General features: G+C 53.3%; 2 protein-coding genes across 2 annotated transcripts in view; one reads left to right on the top strand and one right to left on the bottom strand.

Moving 5' to 3' along the window:
- Positions 1–610, top strand: part of Mylpf (myosin light chain, phosphorylatable, fast skeletal muscle) — a 3,083-nt gene extending 2,473 nt beyond the window's left edge. The window contains exons 6-7 of the mRNA XM_021204005.1: positions 257–305; positions 413–610. Coding sequence (XP_021059664.1) covers positions 257–305; positions 413–517 — 154 coding nt within the window. The 3' untranslated portion in view covers positions 518–610. The remainder of the gene's footprint in view (positions 1–256; positions 306–412) is intronic.
- Positions 611–765: 155 nt separating this feature from the next.
- Septin1 (septin 1) lies at positions 766–4,615 on the bottom strand. Its single transcript, XM_021200014.1, has 11 exons — positions 4,550–4,615; positions 4,286–4,376; positions 4,107–4,193; positions 3,742–3,865; positions 2,947–3,081; positions 2,736–2,853; positions 2,151–2,252; positions 1,967–2,063; positions 1,589–1,754; positions 1,257–1,347; positions 766–1,152 (listed from the first exon to the last, which is right to left on the bottom strand). The coding sequence occupies exons 1-11, from the start codon at positions 4,550–4,552 to the stop codon at positions 1,066–1,068; spliced, it is 1,101 nt and encodes a 366-aa protein (XP_021055673.1). The 5' UTR covers positions 4,553–4,615; the 3' UTR covers positions 766–1,065.
- Positions 4,616–4,765: the final 150 nt, after the last annotated feature.

Consider the following 4,765-nt stretch of genomic DNA (forward strand, 5'->3'; position numbering starts at 1 on the left):
GAACTCACTTGGTAGACCAGGCTGGCCTCGAACTCAGAAATCCGCCTGCCTCTGCCTCCCGAGTGCTGGGATTAAAGGCCTGCGCCACCAGGCCCGGCGAAGGGGTTACATTTTTATAATAACTAAGGCCAGAAATTCGAGACAGTATTTGGGAGATGCGCCAGACATGTTTCAGGGAAGGTTGGTGGAAACAGGAATGAAATGAGAGGGGACTGGATTCATGAACCCAATCTCACCTCCCGAATGTCCTTCTCAGCTTGGAGGAGCTGCTTACCACGCAGTGCGACCGATTTTCCCAGGAGGAGGTGAATTGGGGAGAGCCCGAGAAGGAAGAGGACTCGGAGTGGAGGGAAGTGGGAGAGAGGGGAGCAGTGGGGAGACCGGTCCTAGGGCTACCCCTCTCTTCCTACAGATCAAGAACATGTGGGCAGCCTTCCCCCCAGATGTGGGCGGCAACGTGGACTACAAGAACATCTGCTATGTCATCACACACGGTGACGCTAAGGACCAGGAATAGGGGACCCAAGGTCTCAGAAGACCTAGATAGGCTTGTAGCCGCTCCAACTCTCACCCTGACCCCCAATAAAACTCAACTGGTCTTTGTTTCTTATTGGTGGCAACTTCAGTGTGTTCACGCGCGAACTCAGGTGGGAGGCTGAAACACGACCCAGACAGACAGGAGTGTCTAACAGTGGGATGACTAGTGGCCAGGAGGCCCCCAGCGGGCAGCTCCATTCCTGCTGGGAAGAAGACTCCGGCAGCTGAGGGGAGGCGGGGAGCAGTTTTTATTAGATGGAGAACTTAGAGGAACAGGGAAACCCAAGTGGAACGCGGGAAGGGTGGTGCGGGGAGGAGGAAAAGTGGGGAGGCTTTTCTTGGAGGGCGGTCCTCTTAGAACAGCGCGGAAGGCGGAGTCGGATGGGCCTTAAGCTTCCGGATTGGAGGGACCCTGGTTTAAGTGCAAGGGCGGGCCTACCCTCTGGATCCCCGGATTGGGCGCTGGGCTGTCTAGAGCCGGGAGGGGACAGCCGATTAGCGGTGAGCAGAGGCTAGGTATCGAGGATCTCACAGCGCATCTGATTGCTCGCCCTGAGCCTGGCTCTGCTGCATCTGGGCTTGCATCTTCTCCAGCATTTCTTGCATGCGGCGCAGCTGTGCGGAGCAAGATTGCAGGCAGTGGAACCCGGCAAGGCCGAAATGGGATCTAGAAAACGTTCTAGGACATTAATTAGAGGGAAAGAGAAGTGCTTGCTCACCTCTTCGTCCTTCTCGCGAATCAACTTCTCAGTGTCAGCCAGAGGCAACATGGGCAGCGGGATCTCTGTGGCACTTTGTCGGGAAAGCTTGCTAAGAGAGAAGAGGGAAAGGTTGTGTACGTTCAGAAAACACGGTGAGGTCTGACCTTGTGGGTCTAGCCTTGGGGCGAATTCTGAGTGTAGGAGGCTGCGCCCTGTCCCTGAGGCTAGGGACGGTGTGGGAGAGGCTTAGTTGGACTTGGGAAGCCGAGTTAAGAAGGGTAACAAGACCAGTCGGGAAGGTTTGCCCAAACGGTGGCGCCATGGAAGCACCAAAATAGCCCTGCTCTCACCTGCGGCTGGCTCGATCCCGGGCCCCAGGTCGAGCCAGACTCTGTAGGCAGCGAGCCCGGTAGCCCTCGTAGAGCAGATCGTGGGTCACCTCTTTCAAGTCCTGAAGGTGGGTCTGCACCAACATCCGCCTCAGGTTCAGGAAATCGCAGTGATGTGGGTTCTCCACTAGAGGGCGGACCAGGTAGCTTTCCGTTCAACTCCACCCTTAGGCTCTGCTCTCTGGGAGTACTTAGCTAGTCTAGTGATGAACCCACGATTTGCAACCCAAGGATTCCTCTTGTGGCTTCTAGAAATTCCCAAGACTAGAGCCCACCTCCAGCTTAACGTATGGATTCAGACTGAACTCCCTGCTGCTCTCAAAGCATGTCTGGCCTTACCCTCCACGGTACCCCAGGAGTAGCGCCGTCCCCTCACTGGTCGGGTTCCATCCCTCACCACTTCACAAGACCCAACGACTGCGAAAGGGATGTTTTCCTATAAGAATGGGAGTCAGGAGTCACGTTCTCAGCTTTCGCCTCCACTTCCTGCTTCCTTGCTCCTGTCCACCTCCACCTGTCAAACCTTCATTTCTTCATTCTGTTTCTTGAATTCTTCGTCCTCATCAGAGTCACACTCTGGGAACTGATAGATGTTGATCTCCTCCTCTTTCAACTGGTCCCGGATCTCAGAACGGATAGAAAGAGAAACGGACATTACATAGCCAGAAACAGTGGGGTAGAGTGGGGTGATCAGAGAGAAAGAACGATATGAAGGACAAATGGTGAGAAATGGCCACACAAGATGACCAAAACCAAACCTCAGAGACATGATGGTGAGAAACTCAGATAGGAAAAATATCAAAATACAAGGACGTGGGTCTGTGGAAAAGCACTTTGAAGGCAGAGATAGGCAGCCATCACTAAAGAGACACCGGGAGTTGTGGTGCCCCTCCCCACTTCCTCCTAGTCAAGCATCTAGTTCCAGGGTTGTATGATCATTCTCTTCTGAGCCTGAGTCGTTAGGGCCATGGCTGCTTGTGGCAGAGTCATACACCCTTTCCTCACTCCACCCCCAAAAAGGTCACCCCAAGATTTAAGAAAAAAAAAAAGTCAAGACAGACGAGGTTCAACCATGGCCTTTGCCATCACTTAGTGTTCTCAGCCATACCTTCTGCTTGAGGACCTGAGTCTCCCTAGGCATCAGGGCATCTGCTTTGCCGATGACCGGGATGATATTGACTTTCTCGTGCACTGCCCGGAGGAAAGCCACATCTAGGGGCCGGAGCCTGGTTCAGGGATTGATTGGTCAGGACTCGGCTTCAAGTACTGAGCTTTCTCTAGCCTCCCCAACCATTCCACCCCCAGGGTGCTCGCCAGACCCTCGGCCAAACGGTGAGATGAAGTAGAGGCAGCAGTGGACTCTGGAATCCTGGATGTTCTTCCTGTTCAAGCCACTCTCATCCCTCAGGTATTGCTCAAACTGTTCCTCAACGAAGCGAACCACGGGCAGCCAGCTGGAGTGTGGGGAGGAGATATGTAGTCTGAGATCACAGGCCAGGGGGCAAGATGAAGCTAGCCAGGGCTGCACAGTCCCAAACATTTCTCTGCTCCTAACCAAAGCCATCAGGGACAGCTGGCCACCGCACATGAGGCATCAGAGTTTGGTGGCTGCACACCTGTAATCTCAGCACTCAGGAAGCTGAGGCAGGAGGATTGCCACATCTGAGGCCAGCATGGCCTACATAGTGAGTTCCAGCCCAGCTAGGGCTAATGTGACACCATGGTAAAAAAAAAAAAAAAAAAAAAAAGCCACAACATAGAGCTGGGATAAAGATAAAAAGATGAGTATATGAAAAAAGAAAAAAAAAAAAAAAAAAAAAGCCACAACAACAACAAAGCATTGAACAAACCAGGCATGCACATATACACCTGTAATCTCAGGAGGAGGACTTTGAGTTTCAGGCCAGTCTGAGCTACACAGTGAATTTGAGGTCCCTGAGCTACATAGAGAAATCTTCTCTCAAAACAAGAAACACTGGATACTCTGGGCCAGATTGTTACCAGAAACAGGTGCCTCCTTTTGGGTCAAGGGGCTATGACAAGCCAGCCTACAACTGACCTCTGGTTTTCCATAGTGGAAGAGAGGCTTAGCTCCTGCCCCTCCCCCTCCTCACCAGTCTGAGCAGTCCACAGAGTCCCCGAAGCCAGGCGTGTCCACCAAGGTTAACTTCACCTTGATACCTCCCTCCTCAATCTCCACACCCCGGCGCTCAATGGTCAGAGTTTGTGCGGTGCGAGCTACGGACACAGAGCAGTTGGCTGCGTAGGGCTCTGAAGCAGGGCTCCGTTCCTTGTGCCACAGCTGCCCACATGTGTTTTCAGGGGAGGAAACAGTCTCAGAGAAAACCAGAGGCCACCAAAGTCCCCAGATAGAAAGAAAAAGAATGCAGCCTGATGACACAGGAAGAGGCCAGGGACAGCACAGAGGAAGCCCGGGGCGGCAGTAGGGGAAGCCTGTGGAGACTCGGGGTAGATTTACCACTGGCATCTGGCACCTGCCGATCCTCGTAGAGGTTGGTGAGGAACAAGCTGTTGATGAGGGTGGATTTCCCCAGGCCTGACTCCCCTGTGCACGGGACAGGCCCACTGGTCAGACAGACGGATGGCCATAATCTCATAAGTACATCACCACCCCCTGCGTCTCCAGAACCCACAGACCTGCCACCATGAGTGTGAAGTCAAACCCCTTCTTGACAGACTTGCGATGCAGCTGGTTGGGCAGGGCAGCAAAGCCCACATATTCCTTGTCCTGTGGGGGTAAAGGGAGACAATATGAGGTTCCTGGACATGGCAGGGGGTGCCCCAGTACCACCTGAGCCCAAAAGCTAGTAAGGCCACTTACTGTGGGTTAACTTTGAACTGGGGACCCTCGAGGGAGAGGGCTGGCCCCAGATGACAAGATTCCTGGGCCCGAGAACTCACCATGGCTCTGCTGGTTGTCGCTCGCACCTGGTGTTGCTCCCCACTTCCTCTGGTGGGGCAGGAAGTTGAATGGTGTCAAACAAAGAGGGGGGGTGGAGTGAGGGGGCAGTGCAGGAAGCTGAGCTGCTCAGAGAGGTGAGAAACCCATGCGCATCCCTTTTCTTTTAGTCCAAAGATTTTTTTTTAAGATTTTATTTATTTATTATATGTAAGTAC

This window comes from Mus pahari, chromosome 1 (genome assembly GCF_900095145.1).
Source record: "Mus pahari chromosome 1, PAHARI_EIJ_v1.1, whole genome shotgun sequence".
Lineage (NCBI taxonomy): Eukaryota > Metazoa > Chordata > Mammalia > Rodentia > Muridae > Mus > Mus pahari.

Coding starts and splice junctions, on each gene's coding strand:
- Septin1 (XM_021200014.1), bottom strand. Junction 4,194..4,285: donor CTTCACACTCATGGTGGCAG/GTCTGTGGGTTC, acceptor TCCCGTGCACAG/GGGAGTCAGGCCTGGGGAAA. Junction 1,348..1,588: donor CGGGATCGAGCCAGCCGCAG/GTGAGAGCAGGG, acceptor CTTCTCTCTTAG/CAAGCTTTCCCGACAAAGTG.